This window comes from Parus major, chromosome 1A (assembly GCF_001522545.3).
Source record: "Parus major isolate Abel chromosome 1A, Parus_major1.1, whole genome shotgun sequence".
Lineage (NCBI taxonomy): Eukaryota > Metazoa > Chordata > Aves > Passeriformes > Paridae > Parus > Parus major.
In genome coordinates, this window is record NC_031773.1 from 49,480,868 (window position 1) to 49,501,171 (window position 20,304).

The 20,304-nt window shown below is 43.1% G+C and overlaps 1 protein-coding gene across 2 annotated transcripts; it reads left to right on the forward strand.

The window, feature by feature from the left end:
* Positions 1-90: 90 nt before the first annotated feature.
* IFT27 (intraflagellar transport 27) lies at positions 91-11,596 on the forward strand. Of its 2 annotated transcripts, XM_015628292.3 has the most exons (8): positions 113-228; positions 3,747-3,826; positions 4,883-4,942; positions 6,244-6,303; positions 7,256-7,373; positions 7,683-7,792; positions 7,994-8,095; positions 8,709-11,596. In XM_015628292.3, exons 1-7 carry the CDS (start codon positions 195-197, stop codon positions 8,090-8,092), a joined length of 561 nt encoding a protein of 186 aa, XP_015483778.1. In that variant the 5' UTR covers positions 113-194; the 3' UTR covers positions 8,093-8,095; positions 8,709-11,596. The 2 variants fall into 2 exon arrangements, with proteins under 2 accessions (XP_015483777.1, XP_015483778.1); XM_015628291.3 differs by having other exon boundaries at positions 91-228; positions 7,994-11,596.
* The last annotated feature ends 8,708 nt before the right edge of the window (positions 11,597-20,304 follow it).

Consider the following 20,304-nt stretch of genomic DNA (forward strand, 5'->3'; position numbering starts at 1 on the left):
AGGGGCGGGGAGAAACGCCAGAACCAATAATAACTGTGGGTGTCCTTGATGAGCAGGGCCCGCAGCCAATGGGGATGGGTGGGTGGTCGCTCCGTTGCCAGGGCCACGCGGTTGCCAAGGCCGCGGCTCAACGCGGTGGCGGCCCCGCTGCCACCGTCCGGGCCCGCCGCCGCCGCCTGCCCCGGGCCGGCGCCATGGTGAAGCTCGCTGCCAAGTGCCTGCTGGCAGGTGAGTCTGGCCCGCCCTCTCCCATCCACCCCGCTGGCCGCAGCGGACTCTAGAGCGGGCGCCGTGGGGTAGGGCGAGGTCGACAGCGCAGGCGGCCCGGCCTCCCGCAGCCCCTCGTGGAGGGGCCGCCACCCCGGAGAAGAGGTGGGGAAAGAGGCAACGGGAGAGAAGTGAGGATCTCAGCTGCTTGGGGACGGGAACAGTGGGAGTCGCGTGTGTCATTACCGCTTGGTACCCGCCCCCGTCTGCCACGTGGAGTGGAGCTGTGCCCAGGGAGGGTGTGAGGTGTAGTTGGATCGGCTGAAATCCAACGACAGGATCTGAAAAAGAGGAAAGAAACCCAAACCCAAACCAAAAAGAGTATTTCTGTAGTGTGGAAAGGTGGGCACAGAGACTGGAGAAAGCGCGATCAGGGTAGGCAGCTGAGTCCTGCCTCATTTGTGAGTCTTGCTTTGGGCTGACGGGAAAACTTCATGTCAGAAATGAGGATGATGCTGAGAGTATGATAGAAAGGTAAAGCCTAAACAAAGAGTAGAAGGATGAAGCATGAGCACTTCACAGTTGCATCTTTTTTGCTAAACAATTTGGAGGCTAACCTGTGGAAAAAATGAAGACACCAGTTTATTTAGTTAGGATGGATTATAGAGGTGCTGGAAGTAAGTACAGCTGGCTGTCAACATATTGTGAAAAAAACTTTAATTTTTCCCCTCCCTCTACATGGAAGCTCTGTGCAGCCTCAGCCAAAAGCACAAATCCATAAAACCTTTGTGTGCAGTCAACTCCCAGGTTTAATTCTTCATTCCAAATTATTTCATACAGAAGAAAATGTTTGCCTTTTTTAACCTCAGAAGCATATGACCATCAGCTCACACAAAACCAGATGTGGTCTTTGGCAAAGGCAAAAGAATTAATCTCCCTTGTGGCACTGCTGCTGTGAACAGCATGAGTATCTTGCCTGTCTTCTACACTTGAAACGTAGGCATCATTTCCAATTTGGAAGTTTCCTGCTCCCAATGTACTGGCTTTGCTGAAATTTATCCAGTTTTGTTGTTCAGTGTTACCAAAGGCCAATTCCATGACCATTTTAAAATCACATAATTTTTCTTTGGATGACCTGTTTATGTCCTTAATCCTTATTGGGTCTGGAGCAGCCTTTTCAATTCTGTTCACAGCACAAAGAATAGGAATGTCCTATCCCATATGTCATTGTTCTATGTGCTACAATAATATCCATGTATTATTAAAAGTAATAAATTCATGAAGCAGACCAGGCAAAATAGAACCTCTGTTGCAGAAAAAAACCACTGTAGTGAAAGGGACCTAAGATATGAGTAACCACAACAACCTAAAGGAAACAAGAAAATGCAATTACATAGATAGGAGCAAACCCATCAGAAATGGAACTGGGAGCTCATGTGGACTTATAGAAATGGTAATAAAGAGCCAGTGACACAGAATTCAGAGGGACACCAAGGTCAAAGAGAAGAGGGGAAAAGGGCTCTTATTAGCAAAACAGAGACTATTAAGTTGACAATAAAAGTCGATTCCTGTGTTATCTCAAGTGTCATTTACAGACACAAAAGTACCTGTTGTCTGAGCTTACTTTGGAGACACTACATGAAGGTTTTCATTGTGGAGAAACAACCAGCAGTAGCAAGCATTTTTGACACATGAGACTAAACTGAAAAGAACAAGGAAACTTTGTGTAAGTGTACTGGTGTAATAGACTAAAGAGGATGGCAAAGAATAGAAAGAGGGAAGAAACACCTGGGGCTGTCAAGTGAAAGAAAGGCAACGCATTAGTTAAGAATTTGTGCTGGCTGATGCCTGCACAGTTTGGAGCAATGTGTGCCTCTCTATCTCATTTTACAAAGACAGATCTAATTGTCTATTGAAATACAGAATAGCTTCCACTTAGAACAGAGTGTTGTCTTCCGCACAGGCTTGAGCTGATCAGAGAACAAACAAGCTGACTTACCAGATTTTCCTGTCTAAATATTATGAGCCCAACTCAGCTTAAAGTAAGCAAGCATGCTAAAAATGTTTAAACAAGAACTACATTCATTTGGTTAATGCATCTAGGGGTAATTGTCACTATCCAAAACACCTTTCCTCCTCTGTAATAGTATGTGAGCAGAAAGCTTTACCAATTTCCTTCAAAACACCATTAGGAAGCCGTAATAGAGTCAAAAATATACTCCTTTCTTGGCTTATTCATTAACAACATAATGTAAAATACCTCCTTTCTGGCTTTATTTATTAAGAACATAATGTGAAAGACTTGTATTCCAGGCTTGGCTGTTATGAGTGTGCCTTTAAGGGTAAAGCTTTAATCACTGAGGTGTTTAATTACTGGCTCCTGTCCTTTTAACTATGCAGGCTAGCAAGACATTATGTGGAGAAATGATAAGCTCTTTGGAAGCATTAAGGCTTTGTTTAGAAAGGGCTATGATTTATGTGTTTTTCCATGTAGTAATACAGGCATATATGAGCTCTGCAGAGCCTGAGGAAATGGCCTGAAGTTGTGTCAGAGGAGGTTTAGGTTGGATATTAAGAAAAGGTTCTTCACCCAGAGGGTGACTGGGCTCTCTAACAGCTCTCCAGGGAAGCGGTCACAGCAACAAGCTTGGCAGAGTTCAAGAAGCATTTGGGCAGTATTCTTGGGCACGTGGTGTGACTCTTGGGTATGGTCCTGTGCAGGGCCAGAACCCTGTGATCCTTGTGGGTCCCTTCCAATTCAGTGTATTTGGTGATCCTGTGATTGCTTTGGATCTCACAGAGTTTTGTAAGAGCAGGCCAAAGCAGGCAGCTGCCAGGTTTGCCTGAAGTGTGCAAGCCATATCAGAAAGCCTTGGCTCTAGAGGAGCAGAAGCCAAAGCCCCTTCTTTCCCTTCCACACAGGGATGAATCAGCAGGCTCTTCTATCCAGCCATGTGCTTTCTCTCTGACATTTGCTTCTGTTATGCCCAGGATGCAACTAATGAGCCACCAGCAGCATTGAGTCAGCAAGAGTTGCTCTCTTAGCAGGGTCAGCAAGAAGAGTTCATTGAAAAACACTACCAGCTTAAGCAGCTTTGTCTCAGTATATAACAAGGATTTGAGTCTGGGGAAATGGATAACCTAAGGAGAGGAAATAGCCTCCTAGGAAGCCCAGTCCCTTATCACACTGCAATTTTCTCTACATGATAACATATCTGGGAAATTTTAATTCCTGGGTAAGGGCTGTGGAGTAGGCATGAAGTTCAGAACAAACAGCAGTTCCACCCTGATCTGGCAGTCCTTTGCTGTTCTGTATAGGTCAAAAATCAGGTGTCAGTCACTAGTACACATAATGGCAATATTCATTTAGTTGTGTGGGTATTACCTTTTAGATGGTTTTGTGCTTCATGGGACACTTAAATTGCCTGTATTCAGAGTTAGAGCATCTAGGCTCTTACAACATGTGATAGTAACAAAACCGAGGAAAAATAAGATTCTTAAGTATGAAACAAAAATATTTTATATTTTTTGTTTTGCAGGAGATCCAGCTGTGGGCAAGAGTGCTTTAGCCCAGATGTTTCGCAGTGATGGGGCTCATTTTCAGAAGAACTACACACTGGTAAGCATATAACAAGCTCGGAGTGCTGTCTAATATTTTTCTAAGATGAACAGGAAAACTGAGAGGCCTAGAACAAAATAAATATGATTTTAAGTTGAGGCATTCAAGGTGGGATCTTAGAGGGTTTTCTTTCTTACACCCTAGATTCTGAAGAGAAAAATTTAACATTCCGTAAGTCTGCATTATGTAGGTGCTGTTGAAACTTAAGGTAGAATAATTTAGTTAATCTTGTGATTTTCCTGCTGAACCAATGTTTTCATAAGGTTTTGTGGTGTTAGAGAGCTCCCCCCTTTAGGGACTACTCTATGAAAAAACACTGCTGAAGGAGAAAGCTTTTAATTCCAACTATTAAATGTGCATGTGGACAGTGCGCTTATCGCTGTGCAAACACCAAGATGTGCTGCATAGCCCCAAGATAATTATAATCTACAGAAACTGTTCCCAGATGAAGAGGATACAGTTTGCAGTCTTTCAGTGTAAGAATCAATGGTGATGACTAATCAGAAGCAGGATAAAAATAAAAGTAAATATAAGTAAAGTAAAAAAAGGAAAATATGAGTGTGGAGGAAAAAGACCCTAAAATATGTTTGTTCATTGAAATAAAGATGGAAACCAGAATTTAAGGATAGAAATAGAACAAGCAAATGAGCTACAAAGCAGAATAAGATAAAAAGTGGAAGAAGCACAAATAATCTCAGTCCCATATGTTAGCTCATCACATGGTTAGCGCAAAACGTTCTAAGGCGTGCGTTAGAGAAGCAGTGTGAGAGTGAACGTAGACCTTCAGACTTCAGCTAATACTCTGAGCTCTATAGAAGGAAATCTCTTTGGTTTTCCTCTTTTTTCCTCCTTCTGAGCAAATCTACGAGTCTTTGACATATTGTTGAGATTAGGTTACCAGAGCTAGAAGGAATATTGCTGAGTTTCCAGCAGTCTGTGTTTGATGGAATCGTAATGATTCACAAGAATTGCCTCAATCCAGTGCACGGTTGGTATGCAGTTGGACAGGCTCTTGAAAACTCTCCTGATCCTCATTTTCCTGATTCTTCTTGACAGACAGCGGGCATAGAACTGTTGGTGAAGGCTGTATCAGTTCCAGAGACAAGTGATAGTGTGGTGAGTTTTTCTGTGACATAAATTGGGTCAGAAAGAGACGTCCAGAACTCAAGCCCCACACGAGTCTCATTCTGGTGGAAGCTCACTATCCATGTTCATAGGGCAATTAAGTTATATTAAGGAAATGAGGCTGACCATGTATAATTGCTGATACTTAAGGGTTAGTTTAGTCTTAAAAATGTAATTTCTATATGCTTGTATCCAACACAACATTTTAAACCAAAGTTATTGCCAGCTTTGTTGAGATTTTGTTCTATCCTTTGGGGCACTCAGGTTTAGTTCATGATTCTTGGGACTAGAGAAGCTGAAGCTTATCTGTTATTTTTCCTTAATGCCTTATACTCCCACTTATGGAATGTATATAATTTTGTATAAATAAAGGTTACTGTCCCACTCCACATATTCTGTTTCCAGTAGGGATGGAAACTAGATTTGGGGCCTTGGAAGTAACTCGTTTACTGCTTATATTTGAAAAATGGCTATTTATTTTCTCATACTATCTGGAGTTTTCTCAGTGCAGGCATCCTGGTTTAGGGCAAACCTCCAAATGGAGTCCCTCTAGAAAAGCAGATTCCAGCCCCTCCTCCAACTAGTTCGGGAAAAGATTTCCTTGGAGAAAAGTGGAAAAAAATGTTTATTTAACAAGCAAACTATTCACAAGCATAAAAAATGAATAATATTAAATAATGAAACCTCTTGCTGTTCTGTAGAGACGGCAAATTCAGAAAGTCCTTGTCATGGGGTGTAGCTCAGCTCACTCAGTCTCTTATCTGTCCCTTCAGTTCTGGAATGCAGCCTCCCAGCCCCTGGTGGGCCACAGGCGTGAGCTCCCACTGTTCTTCTGGGTTTTCAGTCCAGAGTAGGTTTGAACAGTTCCAAGCAAAAGAAAAAAAAACCACAGTCCACGGAACTTCTCTGCCTCAGCTAGCTAAAAACTAACTAAATGCAAAGGAGAGCTCTGTCCCACTGTCTGTCCATGCTGTCCATGCTGCAGGCAGCACAGTCTGGGAGCAGGATGTGGTGGAGTGAGTGCAGTTTCTGATAACAAACTCCTCACTTTTCTCCTGCTTTGCTCTCAAAACCAGTATCAAAGGTGCAGAACTCAATGTCCAGCATAAACAGGACAACTGGGGATACAAGCATCATAAAGTTACAGGACAGTGAGGAATTTGTCCCTTAGAGACATGACACTGCTGTACTGAATAAAATGCTGGACTTACAAGTTGCAGTATTTATTTCCAAAACCTTTCCCTACCCTGCATTTTTCTTGGCAAGAGCCTTCTTTCTGTTTCCGCTTTCAGGAATTCTTCATTTTTGACTCTGCAGGAAAAGATCTATTTTCTGAAATGCTGGAGAAACTGGTAAGTCTTATGTAACAGTCCTCTTCTTCCAAAGAAGTGCTTTTGCTTTGAAGATCTGAGCTCCCCACTCTGGCAGATGTAGCAAACTTTGTCTTTAGTGTAAACGGGAGCAATTACCTCAGTTGCCAACACATCCTGTTCTACCTCTCTAAAACTTGTATAAGTACTGGAAGAAATACTTTCCAAAGAAAGGAAAGCAGATAGGCAGTTTTCTTACAAAAGAAATAGGGAATATTAACTGAGAATTTCTGTGTACTGTTGTTTAAAGTTATTTTTATTTCTTAGAAAAACATCTGTTTTGCTGCAACTTCAACAGTGGGAGGGCTTTTTTTGTGTTACAGTGATGTGTTTGATCCAAAAGGATTTGTTCTTGTCCTTGAGCATAATCCTGCCCTTGGGTTTTTTCCTTCACATATTTGTGACCTTCCCTGTACAGTTCTCTACTTCTACTGTGTTATCTCAATTTGAGAAGCAGAATCAGTTAATTAATGTGAGCTTTCATAAAATGGCTAAGTCAACCTAATGGTTCATTGTCTACAAGAGCAATTCCACTTTTACACTTGCACTAGATCTGGTTTGCAAGGGACTTCTCTAGAAGCTGGATCAGCTTCTTGAACTGGAAGAAAACCTTTCTACTTTTTTTCTAGGACTAATTTTGTGCTGATTCAGCATGAAAAATCAGCTTCCCTGGGGATCAGATGAGTGCCAGAGCTGATACAAGTAAAGGGGCAGGACTGCCCAGACACAACTAGGGAGGAAAGCAAGACCATCTCTCCCAATGTCAGTGATTTAGTAGGGTCAACTGAAATGTGAAACCTCAGCCAGGGCATAGGATTCCTGGGTGTTAGGCTTTTTATTTTCATCTTAGCAGCTGTGTTTGCCATGTTTACAGCCTGGCTGTTGACCACATCAGTTTCATTAGAGCTGACAGTGTTCCTTTCTTGCTGTGCAGTGGGAGCAGCCCAACGTCCTGTGCCTTGTGTATGATGTCACTAATGAGCAATCCTTCAACAACTGTAGCAAATGGCTGGAGAAGCTGAGGGCTCAAGCAGTTGGGGTGCACATCCCAGGTAAGAATGGGGTGTGATTCTTGTTACCTACTGCCCTCTTGTATGACAGCAGTTGTTTCTGTTGAGCTGTGGAATAGAGCATTTATTTTAAGTCGGAGCAGACATGGATTCATCCAGCTCCTTTGCTTTTATCAAAAAGCAGATAAGGCTTGAATATGTTTCTTTTTTGGAATATTTTCTAGGTAGTTATATTCTCCACACCTTGAACTTTTTAAGCTACTTCTGAAAATGTTCCAGTATTTATGGCTTACAAGTCAGCATTGATGAGCCGTGGTTTTTTCCTTTTCTTTCATGTCTTTTTTTCTGTAGGTGTCTTAGTGGGGAATAAAACAGACCTAGCTGATCGTCGAGTTGTGGAGCAGGAACAAGCACAGGAGTGGGCTGAGAAACATGGCCTGGAATACTGTGAGATGTCAGTGGTGAGTATCTGCTCCTTTCACCATCTGTGCAAGGAGAGGTTTGTAAAGTTATCTTCTCTTTCAGGCAGGGAAAGATAACTGGGGACTCTGCTCCCCTCGTTTGTCATCTAACTCAGTTTTAATCCTTCTACAGTGAAACAGAGCAGAAATAGTCTAATGATTGTTCCATCTGCAATTCACAACTTTCTGCTTTCTTTACAGAAGGAAATGAAAAATTTTGAGGCCCCATTCCACATTCTGGCAAAATTATTCCACCAACTGTACAAAGAGAAAGTGGAAACTTTTCACTCACTAGCCTGACTGGTATGATTTATTTATCCTCTAAGCTTCTTCTAGTACTGAGAATCCTGCTGGATTGAATACAGAGAGGAGAAAAAATATGAGCTATTTGCTACTTCATGGTCATCCTCTGGTAATTCAAAATAAACTAGAAATAAGCAAGTGGAAAGACACTCTTCTGAAGCTGCTACCTCAGCATTCCTTTCATGTCTTCTAACTTGGTTCTCTGCTCATTGAAAGTCTGCTAGGTTGGAGGAGGCGGAGAGTAAAAGGGGAGGACAGAATGGAAATTGCCAGCTCTTTGCTTTGATATCTTTTTGTCTGAACAGACTTCCTGCTGCTACAAGCAAGGATTTAGAGGTTTGGAAAAGCAGAGAGGAAGCTGACAGGATGTTTTTCGACTTAAGCCAGCCTTGATGCATACACTGCAGGGCAGGAGCGATTTGGCCCTACCTCCTGAAAAGCATCTTCAGGAGGACACTTACAGCCCTAAAATCAACACCTGGAGACTGAGATGTGTGGGGGCAGAGCTGGATTTAGGTGTTTCCAGGAGTGCCCAGAGTCGGAGGCCAGTCTGAACGGTGTTGCCCTTATCGGTTGTAGGATTGATATGCTGGTGACTAACGCATGTTTCTAGTTTCCAGAATCTGTTTCTTTCCTTCGGCGTGGCTCACTGTCCCTCCCTGCTGGGACCAACCGCTGTCGCTTGGTGACGCAGTGCCCTCTGCTGGTCCCAGGTCACAGGAGTTCTCCGGAGGCTGCCACCTCCCTTGAAGTGAGCGGGAAGGGCTTCCTGCAGCCGCATCCAAACTGGATAAACTGCAGAGCGGAGTCAAATTGCGAGAATACCTTTTCTATTTTAAAGGTTGATCTAAAACTTATAAAAAATTACCTTTTCTTCTTCATGTCTTTATCATCTTTACATATTGTTGTGTCATTTTTGTCAGCCGAATTTGGCAATACCATTCTAATTAGGTGCAGTTCTCAATCTGAAAATCAGAGTCCTCTTATTAAAGTCTCTCTGCTTGTCATTGAATTTCAGATAAAAGACCATGGTTCTGATGTTGCTAGTGGAAACAGAACTAAGGAAATGAAAGTCAGCCTGGCTAAGTTACTCTGACTCAGCTGTGTCTGGCTAGAAGTTTCATATTAGAAAGGGTAAAAGCCTAGAGAGAGGTGCTCCTTTGTGTGCAGTACTGATGTTGCATATGTAAGAGTCTTTGCTAATGCAATATGCAGAAGCACCTGTGGTGAGGTCCTGCCTTGTAACTGAGCCTAACACCAAGAATTTCAAAAATTTAACCATTATCTTCCAGATTATGGTAGACCCCCTTAGGCAAGGGAAGCTGAGTTTTGTAGAGACTAAGCACTGAGTGATTTTTCAGGCAGTCTTTTCAGGAATCTGTGTTTCAAGACTTTTATATGTGTGGTTTATAATAATTTTTATGCCCAGTGCTAGGAAAAGTACATTAAATTGAACATAAGAAATATGGCTGCAGATGTTGCAGCAGAGTTTATGAAGCACTTCAAGAATCTGGAGAAGCACTGCCCTCATTTCACTGGCAACAGTGTGTTGATGCTGGGAACTCACTAGGGAGCATGAATACCAGTTAAAGAGGATGAGTAGGAGCTCGAATCTACAAGAAGTGAAAACAAGAGGTCCTTTTGCTAGAAGCCAACTCAAAAATGGCAGAACAAGGTGGGAAAGCTCCTGCTTTCTCCTAAGAAGGAAGGGGTCCTCCGTGAACTTGGGGTAACAAGAAGACTCACTCTTTTTAAAATTGGATTAGCATTACTGGCATTTGTGTCTTACATGGGTTGTCTTGTTAATCCTGGGTATTTTCTGTTGATTTACATAGGCTGTATAGATGCTTGCTTGCAGGTGCTGATGTCTCTGACTAGTAAGAATAAAAGCTATTTTGGATGCTGTGCTGATCTTGTTAAAGAACTAAAGAAGGTTTGTTTTTATTTGGTATTTCATTTCCCCCTGCTTCCATTGATGATGTGATCACGAAACAAGACACATATTTTTTCCTATTGAAAATAACATAGCAGACGTGTATGTCACCTGTGACATTGTGTATCTAGGGGGGATGAATGCCTTGGGAATAGGTAATAAAATGAATTCTGTGCAATCTTTAACCAGGGAGCCCATCTCTCTGCACCTGAAGGACCTCCCATAAATTCAAATAAACACTATGAATGCACCAGTAAGACTGGTGAATGCTGTTTTATAAAATAAATGTAAAAGCTGGAGGAGCTCATTAAGGGAATGTTTGCAGTGGTGATTTGTGATTTATAGGGAAGCTGCTTTTGAGAAGTTAGTGAAGAAAAATGCTGCCCATGCAGGGAAAGATGTATTGCCTAAGAGAGGAAATGCATGATGTAATTACCTTATAGTAGGGATTCACCCACTGCCCCTCTCCCTCTTCCACAGACCACAACTACAATTAGAAAAGAAATCGTGTCTAAAGTATGTTGTCCAACTTGCTTTTTACAGGACTATTTCAAGCACTAATGTGGACACAATTTAATGCCTTTCAAAATAGCGTGTTTGACAATAACAATCTCAGCCACTTCAAATGCATTTTAACAGCATAACATATTGTCCTTCCTGGGCAATGTGCTGTATAATACCAGCCTGATGCAAGTGGTGGTTGTTGCTATTTTCCTGGCTTAAATGTGACCTTGGTTGTAGAGGCTATGAGAGCAGAGGGGGTAAAAAACATGGGAGCCAAACATGGGAAGGTTGTGGGAAATAGTTTTGTCTCTGTTTGAAGGAGTTCAGGGTAGTGACTAAGTGAGCTGGACCAGCAGGATGAGTAAGAGTCTGGAGCCATTATTAAGTTTCTTCTCCCTGTTTACTAACTGTGGCAGTCACATCTGTAGAATGAGGATGCATGTTTACTGCTTGTAGGCTTAGCATCAGTCTGAATTACAGATGCTGTGGAGAACAGTGGGAGAAAGACAGGAAGCCTGTCTTCTGACCAGGAGGCCTCTTGTTTTCTTACAGCTCCCCTGCTTTGTCCAGCTGTGCAGTGCTGCAGGTGCTCAGCATGAGTGTTACAGCACAGAAAAGACCCAGCTCAACCAGAACTGAAATTTCAAAAGAAGGGGAAGGAAACAAACACGCCTTTAACTGGTTTTAATAGATATGTAGTCCTTTTTCCTGCTTGCTTGTTTGATTAGACAAAACCATTTCTTTCCTCCCAGGAGTCCCTCCTTCTTACCTTTCCTTTGGTCCTCATGGGTCTGCACAGAATCTCTGTTATACTTGTGCCCTGCTTTACTTAGCTTGATACATCACCAGCTGATTTTTTTTTTTTTAATCCTTCTAATTTCTGCATTATCTATTCCCAAGGCTGCAAGACATTTCTTCTTAGATTAATAGACTAAAGGAAACAAAAGTGGAATTTTTAGACAAATTGTCTTGGAAGAAAAAGCCTTAAGAAGCTGTCTGACATTCTGAAATTTTACTGGAAATTCGTTTGTGTAAAGTTGTCATATTAAAGATGCTTTAATGGTTTTGTTTTGTCTTGCCAGACATAGTCTACTGCAGAGTGAAATTCAGGATGTAAAATTCCAGAAAGATCAGGTTTTATTGTGGGAATTAATAGGAGTTTCAAAGCTGATCACGCTGTGATAAGATCTGTTAAGTCTTAACAATGGAGTGGTCACTGCTGTTCATAATGAAGCATTAAATACACTGAAACAGGGCTGTCAAAACAATTTCTTTTAGAGATTTGTTCATTTTAAAGGCTTTAAACTTAAGAAAGGACATCTTTTAAAAGACTGATCTGATAAATGACACCATTTGGACCAGGGTTATTTCTGATATAACTTCAGTGACTTAAAGAGCTGGAGTTAGTCTTTTATGCCAATTGACTCCCCTGGGTAAGCTTCATTTCTTTACCCACCGTACATCTTGGACCAATCTGACCTGATAGCAAAAGACACATGATGTTGTTGAAAATGAAATACTGCCTTGGGGCAGAAGGATAAACTGTGTGGCCTCCTGAGGTCCTCCCAGCAATACTTTCTATAATTCTATTAGATTAAGTGAGGAAAGAAGTAGCGTGGAAAGCACAAAACAGGCTAAGTCATAAACTAGCAATTAAACTGGGAGCTGGGCTGGGCTGCAGCAGAAAACGTACAATCTATCCCAATTAAGAGCTGTATCTCAAGAGAAACTGGGAGCCTGACGCAGGTGCTGACAGCAGGGAAAACACTGCATTTCTGTTCTGGAGGCAGCAACTGCTTTCTGCTGGTGCTTATGCAGATCTGTGGGGGTCCTTACGCAACTCGAGGCTGTGCTCTGTTTTCAATAATTACTGAATCTATGATGTTCAGGTGGCAGTTGCTTACAGTTGTGGTCTCATCTGCCTGCACAAAGTTGGCAGCATGATGGCAGATTATTTGCTAGTGGCAGGAAGACATCCCTATTATTGACACCTGCGTCATGGGAGCCGTCTGTCCCTATGCATTCTCAGTCCTTTTCCTATCTCGTATCCGCTCCTTGATGGACACCATCCAGCTCTGCTTGCTCTTAACAAGTAATTTTTCCATCTTGCAGATGGAAAGAACCTGCAAGAAAGTTCTCTGCAAGAACCTAGGGCTGAGGGACTTCTTGGACCTTCTGCAGCAAAGGTGGAGTCTTCAAGGAGCACTTCAAGGGCCATGTTGGCCTCCACAACATCTATTTTGGCCTAGGGGCACATCATCTCTCTCCTTCTCGTGTCCTATTTCCTCCTGCTGTCATTTTGCCTGCAGAACAATGTCTTCTGTGCCAGTTGCCCTTGGCTCTGTTGACCCGGAACAACAATGCTTGGGGGAGGGAAGAAGAAGAGAGCTGCTCAGTCTTGAGCCTTTTCAAGGCTCTTTAGCTGTTGTGACTCCCTGTCAAAGTCACCTGAGAGATGGGGATGTTGCTCAGTCTAGGGTGTCATTCCCTGGCAGGAGACCACCAGCTGAGTCCTAGCAGCCTCATGTCAGCTCTTCAGAGCTTGCTGCAGTGTAACTTTGTCAGACACTGGCTGTTCTCCTTCTAACCTGGGGTTTTGGTGGGAATTTTTGGTAGGGTTTTTTTACTCCTTGGAGGTCTTTTGTTCTTCTCTCATGGCTTCACATATTTCCTCCCCTAGAGCTGTTTGTTAGGAGAAGCTTAGAATTGCTCCCTTTCCTGGTCTCTGAGATTCAATCTGGGAATGTTTAAAAGGAAAATGTGACAGACCCTACATGTCAAGCTGGGGTCAGGGATGGGGTCAGTTTGATGTGTTTCCCTCCAGCCAGATATACATCAATTTGAGATATGTGGAGCCTGTAATCTTTCGGCACAAGAACTAAAAAATAGCCAGTATGAGGGCTGCAAGTTAGGGACTGTGAAGAAAAAGGTATAAAGGCAGAAGTGTTTGACTTCTGTGTCCCAGACAGGGGAAATGCAGGAACAGTAGGGGAACAGAAATACATAGGAAATATGTAGGTCCCTATTCCTGCATGAAGAGCCCTAAGGTTTGCTGAGGCAGATTGAGAGGGTGGGATTTAAGGATAGGAAACCTAAGGCTTTTCCTGTCTTTTAGAATGCTGTGTGGAAATAAAGTAGGAGGAAAAGTAATTTTTGCATGAGCCACTGAGGGAAAATGAGGATACAGGGTAGAGCTGGATGACCTTGCAGGTGGAAGGGCAAGTGGTAAGAATAAATAACTAAAAGGAGATTTTCAGGGCCAATCTCTCAGGGCCAAGGGCAGACAGGGGGATTCAGAGCCATGATGAGGAAGGTCACTGGTAGCCATCAGTTGAGGCTGAAGATGTAGGGCCTGCATTAGAACAAGGCAGGAAGAGTTAAAGCCTGTGTGACAGTGTTGACACCAGAAATTGAAAGGGCAGTAGCAAGAATACAGAATGATAAACCTAAGAATAGTGTGGGGAGGTAAGAACAGCAAGCTGTGATGCTGTGAGCAGCAGTGGCTGGAGACAGCATGTCCAGGTGAGAGCAGAAAAAATAGAGTAGGTATGCTGAGGGCACTAACAGACTATCAGGGTGGAAGATTGTGAAGAGATGTTGAAATTCATGTTTGAGTACAGCTCTTCTGAGGGAATTTCTGAGCGGAGGGAAATAGATATCTGTAATTGGTACCCACACATCTTCATAAACACATTGAAAACACAAATTAATTCCAGCACTGTCTCCACTATCTCTGTTTGCCAAAAAGTGTAATGACCTTTCTGCTTAAAACCTTTATTTATTTTTTGGGGGGAGAGGGCAACAACACATACATTTATGCCTAATTGTGATGATGCATCATGAATACATTCACAGAATGGAAAGAGAACCTACACCTCCACTTGACCAGGCAGAAATGCCCACTACAACTTGAGCATTGATATCTCACAACAGAAGCTTGAGAATCAGTTCATACAGGAGAACGGATGGAAGGAATATTTTCTGTGTTGGTTTCCCTTCTCTGCTTTTGCTAATTCATTTTGATTCGTGTGAAGTGTTGATCTCTCTTAGTCCAGCAGTTACATGTGGCCATTGTGGGCCATATCTAGGACTTTGTTTCTGTGATGTTGGATGGCTTCAGTTTGAGGACTGTAAAACTGAAAGTGTTGAGATTTAGGTTACAGTTGAAGCATCAGGCATAAAATCAGCTTGTAGGCACAGCAGAACAGAGTATCTAGGAAAGATGTTTTGCAGGGTTAAGATAATGCTTTTCAGTGCTGTTGTCAGCAAAGAGAGGCTGCAATGAATATGAAAATGTTAGATGAGGAATTCTGGGGGGTTTGGAAACAGTAACAAGTATGGGTTTCTTCTAACAGGTAAATGCAGAGGAAAGGATGCTGCAAGTCTCTGGATGGAGGTATCTGGGGAGGTAGTGGAGAAGGTAAAGGAGCATTCTTGGACAATTACATGGAACTGGATAAGAGCAGGAGGATGGTTCTGGTGTGAGCAAAAGCAGACTAATGCAAACTCCGCCCTCTGGTTTCTGTCCCTTTTGAGGTGTGGGGCTATTTCCCTTCAGCAGAGTATGTCATTGCTCTTTATGGCCCTCACAGCTAAGATGGCCAGCAGGTTAGCTTTCCCTGTTCACTGAGATAGAAGTGATCCCTGAATGCCATCTTGGTCCACAGCTTTTTTGATACCTGATTCCTCTTCCCTGTCTATGCCTCTTGCCTTTTTCCTCCCTTCTCTGCATGTGGAGGTCTTATATGTCCCCACAATTCTGCTATAACTCCCATGATACCAGCCCTCCCAATGACCTTAAGACTGCTTATTTCCTCCCATGTACTTTGCTTTCCAGGATTAGAAGCTGTGGTCAGAAAAACAGCCACTGGTCATTCTATCCACTACCACCCTCTCCTACCCCTATCCTTTCCATCTGGTGCTAGGGAAGAGCTTGTGCCCTGTTCAGCTGGCTAGTTCTGGCACAAAACTGGGCTGGTATAGGAGTGAGAGGGCTGTGCCCATGTTGGATGTGTGTCTCTGTGCGGGTGAGGAGCATCTGAGGCAGGCACCCTTTCCTCCTTTTATCAGACTGCGCTCATTTATTATACCATCTGTTTTCCCAGTGCTGGAGATGATGCTGGGGATATGTGACTTGGGGCACTCAGGCAGAAACTGGCCTGCACAAGGCCAGCCATGTGTTTGCCTCCTAGCAATGCAGCGGTCAGCAGCAAATTCTTTGCTGCTGCCTCCTCTCAGCATGGGAGAGAGCAATTGTGGACCTGGGTGTGTAGGAGACACAAAGAAATAAAATGTGGCAGTGGGAGGAGGGGAAAGAGAGTTTGGGGTACATGTGTATCAGCTGCAGAGAACTGAGGGACAGACAGACAGACAGATGAGCAGAGTTGGGGAGAAGGAAGAAGAATGGATCGAAGGGAGGGAAAAACGTAAAGAACTGTGCAGGGAGAGACAAAGAAACAGACTGGCTGGGGGGCAGCAAGAGAAAGGCTGTGAAGGAGGGAAAGACAGGCAGATTTGGCAAGGTTGTGGTGTGGAAATCAATGGATTGTCTGTGGGAGAGAGATGTGTGCCAGCCAGGTACTACACTCATAGGTAAGTGGATAACTAGGGAGATGGAGATAAGTTCTGTGTGTGTGTGTTTATACAGGCCTGTATAAGGGTGAGCTGAATGAATGGGAGTGAGGAAGGGGAGTCATAAGGAAAGAAGAGTGAAAGCAGAGCAACAAAAGATCAAAGCTAGATAGAGATGAGCCCTTGCAGTGCAAACAAGAGCTGGCATCAGGCAGAGGGGAGGAAGGGATTTGTATGAAAAGGAGACTAACTGCACTTGTATGTTGGGAGCTGAGGTTTTCTTATTGGAACGTGAGAGACGACGCAGGGCAGCCATCAGAGCACAATTCCCCAATACTAAACAGAAGCATTTTTATGCATGCAGAGCTCACTGCCAGTGCACAGAGAGACCCAGTGGACCCAGGAATGTAAATGCCACGATGCTAGTGCAGACTGTTTCCTACCTGCTGAACTGCAATTTGTACCTGAGCATTTGCAACCTGTGGACTGCCTATTTCAAGCATATGTGCTTGACTATTAGAAGCTGTTTAAGATGGCAGCCTAGGTATTTATTTATCCTCCTTTCCCTTTCCTCTTGTCCTTTTCCTCACAGTGTACTCACAATAGAAAAGGAGACATGAAAATGTAGTGTCCAGATTCACAGGGACCTTCTTGTTTCTTCTGCCTTGTTTCACAGGCACCGCTCTGCTTTGCTGCCTGACTTGACCTCCCCCTCTTCCCTTTGACCATTTATTTTCTCTTCTGTACTTTCTTCTGCATTTTTTTCATCTACTTCTTTATCTCTTCCTTCAATTTTTTGTAATTTTAAGGATTTTTATTGTCCCTATAACTCCATCCCCCTTTCTCCATTGTGTTCTAGACTAGGAGCCCTGTTTCTTTCCTTCTTCTCCTTTTCTTTCTCCCCAGTTCCTCCATCTCCTTCTGCCTGTGCCTGTCTGCCTGCTTTCTCTCACTCACTGTCTGTCTCTCTTGAACTGGGTTGTGAATTCTGTTGGCATCAGAGTGGGACAAACTGTAAAACCGAGGTTCCCGGAGGGCCAGATTGTGATCATTTTATTTTTACAATGTCCTTGGATGTGTAAAGGTGTTTGTTTGAGGGGGAGGAGCAGTGCATGTGCTCCATGTGGGAGAAGAGAGAGGAGTGAAGGCCAGAACAAATGAAGCTTATAACCAATATAGGTCAGTTGCAAAGAAGAGTCCCAATGGTCTGTGAAATAGAGAAGTGTTTTGTCATTTCAGACTGGCTAGTGGAGAGATGGCAAATGAATAGTTTTATCTAAACACACAGGGAAAGGGTCTTGTCGGAGAATGCAGTAGTGATGAGCATGGGAGGAGGACCAGCTCTGCACAGGGTTCATCTCCCAGCCACCCCCATAACCCAGGGAAAAAACCGCCTTTCCTCCTGTGTGTTCCTATGTCTCTGCTATGGGCTGTGTGGTGCTTCCCTGTGCCCTCTGCCAGACTTGCTCACCGTGTCAGAGAACAACAACCAGGCAAACAAATTAGAGAAGCACAGAGAACCATAATCCCACACTCTTGGAGGATGGGCTGGAGTGCTTGGTCAGCCTCTGCTGGGGTCAGCTGCCAAAGAGACCCACGTAGTGACAGAGAGGAATTATGAAGGCCCTGAGCATGGTCTGGTGGAGCTGCATGAGCCAAGTGCACTGCTGGGAATTGTTTTGCTCTGCAGAAGGCTCCTCACTTCCCATGATTTGCCACCATATAAGTAAATTCTGCTTTCTGATCATTCCAGAAATTTTCAAAAGTGGTCAGTAGCTGCAGTGAATGACAGAAATGCAGTGAATGACAAATACTGATGTACCCACCATTTGGTCTTGGGGGTTTTGATTTAATTTCTATTGAGAAATTTGTTGGTTTATGAGATCAAAGCTACTCTGTTAAATGACATTAAAACATCAAAACTGAAATCTAGATTTTCAGAGGTGTTTGGAGCCCCTACACCTCTCTAAATTCGATGTGAGATGCTGACTGCTTAGCACAACTGAAAATCAGGACAGTTCCTCACTGTCTAAACACGGAGTTAGAAGCCTGAATAGACTTAGGTATTTTACTTCTTATTTTAAGGTAGTCCTTTATTCCCAAAGCAGAGAATACCACCTCATGACAATTTCTACCCATGGAGTACTCTTCTATGCATCACCATAATGCTCCAGTCTAGCATCTGACTGGCTTAATCTGATGTGTTTAACCTACTTCCTCTATAGGAATTCACTTGGGGGATCCTAAACCATTACAATGGTAATGTGAAAACAAATCCTAGGAATTCATACAAGAGCTCTGTGGTCATGGTGTATCGGCTGACTTGCTCTGAAATAGTGTCCTAGGTGCTTTTACACCTCATGGGATGTCTCCCTGACTATGTGAGACTAGAGAAGTAAATCCTTCTCGCATTAAAATTGGTAGCCTGTTTCTGGCATCAGTGGGACATGGTTATTCTGAATTCTCTTAGAATGCCAGCTCACTGAACTCCTGAATAGGTGCTGTGATATGTGCTACTCTTGATTTGTCCCTCTGAAAATTCAGAGAGACGAAATAGCCTATCCTAGACACTAACCATTCTCTTGCTTTTCCTGGGATGTTCCTTCAAGAATCCTTTTAACCCTGATGTACTACTGAGCGTCAGAGAAGTTAAATGTCCAATATTCCTGCCCCGATACCCTAAACTGTCTGACAGAAGAAAAACTCGGGGTATCCTAAAGATGAAAGTTCGCATAGCTGTCTTGCATTACTACCAGACCTAGGAGAGCAAATCTGTCCATGGAGGAAGCCCCAGTGATCCCTCTGTGGCTGCAGAGGTCTAGATGGCAAAAGCTCATATTAGGGCCGGATTGTGGCTTTAAATGATGATACTGAATAGATGCGGCTGCACAAGATCCTCTTGTCTGTCCCCATCTGTGCCCTTTACACTGAAAGGAAGACTGATATCACAGGATATCGATCAGTGTCAACACAAACCATCCTCACTGTACACCTCACCTTTACCTCAACATTTATCATTGCACTGATGCTTCCAAGAAGATTCTGAAAGCCTTCCGAAAAAAATAAAGCCTTTCTTTTTTTTTGACTTATTCTTTGCAATTCCATGTCTACATGGAAACAGATTTTTTTTTTTTTAATTATTATTTAAGAACCAAACCACAGCCCATGCACATTTCCTCAGTGTAGTTTCATAAAACTGTTTGTCGAGAAATGGTGACTGCTTTTAATTTGGACTTCCTGAAGTTGACCAGGAGAAACCACCCCTTTCATGGGAAATCGGGAGTGATGGTCTAATCTAGTCAGTGGATAAATGGACAAAGGCTTTATTGGGGGCAACATAGTTGGTGCCCGTATTTCAGGTGCAATGAGCAGTGAGACCCATTGCCTCTCTGATACATTCTGGAGACTCTTCCCTGTGTCTTAGGCCCTAGAGCAGATTTTGATTACAAAACCTGTGCCAAAACCTTTTCACCAACTTTTTGTTGCCTGGAATATCCTTTCAGAGTTGGATATATGTAGATGTCAGTGGGAACTAACTGTGTCTGGCTTTGGATATGAATGTGAACTAAGAAGAGAATTTCCATGAAGAATCTGGGGATACAGAAAAGTAGAAACAATGGCTGTATGCTTGTGAATAAGTGGGTCTCAAGCTGGATTTATATGGTGTATGGCTAATTCAGGGGTAAGGGAATGTAGAGGCATGTATTTATTTAAATGCAAGATAGTCCAACATGAAGGTAGCCTGGGATTATAGATTAAGTGTAGAAAAATGTGTGTTCTGGAGAGGATAAGTATGAGGCACAGCATCTGAGTGGGGAAGAGTGTCTTTAGTTTAGCATACTTATGTAAATACATAGGGATAGACGTGCTGGTGGGAGGGGGAATGTTCTCACAACTTATATTCTCTGCTAGTCATATTCGGTTTGTGTATGTGTGTGTGTGTATATATATATATCTATACATATGCATATATCCTCACTGAGAGTGCTTTACCAAATACTAGAATTCCAGCTAGAATGACTTGTTAGCAGCCTGCCCTCTGTTAGAGCTAATGGGTTGCAGGTATTGATTTTTTTCTATTTCTATTGATTAGGAGGCTGCTGTACATACAAACCTTAGCATAGCATGGAAAGAGAAAGGGAGGCAAAACAGTTCACATCCCGGCAACTCATCATGGCGGAAAATTCATCCTGGGTATCTC

What these genes read in the sequence shown, in the direction of transcription:
- IFT27 (XM_015628291.3), top strand. Translation starts at nt 195, where the DNA reads ATGGTGAAGCTCGCTGCCAAGTGCCTGCTGGCAG. An exon ending in CAGAGACAAGTGATAGTGTG is followed by an intron (nt 4,943 to 6,243) that starts GTGAGTTTTTCT and finishes TTCCGCTTTCAG; the next exon opens with GAATTCTTCATTTTTGACTC. An exon ending in AATACTGTGAGATGTCAGTG is followed by an intron (nt 7,793 to 7,993) that starts GTGAGTATCTGC and finishes CTTTCTTTACAG; the next exon opens with AAGGAAATGAAAAATTTTGA.